General features: G+C 56.4%; 1 protein-coding gene across 1 annotated transcript in view; it reads left to right on the top strand.

The window, feature by feature from the left end:
• Malapachy_1277 (alkaline phosphatase) overlaps window positions 1-312 on the top strand; it is a gene marked incomplete at both ends in the record, with an annotated part of 806 nt that extends 494 nt beyond the window's left edge. The window contains 2 exons of the mRNA XM_018135782.1: window positions 1-13; window positions 42-312. The exon at window positions 1-13 is cut by the window's left edge and continues 494 nt beyond it. Of these exons, the coding sequence (XP_017990026.1) occupies window positions 1-13; window positions 42-312 (284 nt within the window). The remainder of the gene's footprint in view (window positions 14-41) is intronic.

The raw sequence follows: 312 nt of genomic DNA on the forward strand, positions 1-312 counted from the left end.
GTCTGACGGACATGTCGATCACCGCGCTGACCGCCCTGAAGAAAGCGGACGAGCCGTTCTTTATTATGATTGAAGGTGCGCGCATTGACCACGCCGCGCACAACAATGACCCGATTGGCCACATTTATGATATTCTCGAGTACAATCGTGCGTTTGAGGCGGTGGCCAAGTGGGTCGATGAGAACTCGTCGGACGACCATGAGATTCTGTTGGTCTCCACGAGTGACCATGAATGTGGTGGCCTGGCGCTGTCGTGGCAGCGTCCGGAGGACCAGACGGGCGATTACGCGTGGTACCCGGATGTGATGTTCA

The sequence above is a fragment of the Malassezia pachydermatis genome, assembly GCF_001278385.1.
Source record: "Malassezia pachydermatis strain CBS 1879 chromosome Unknown scaffold27, whole genome shotgun sequence".
Taxonomy (NCBI): Eukaryota; Fungi; Basidiomycota; class Malasseziomycetes; order Malasseziales; family Malasseziaceae; genus Malassezia; species Malassezia pachydermatis.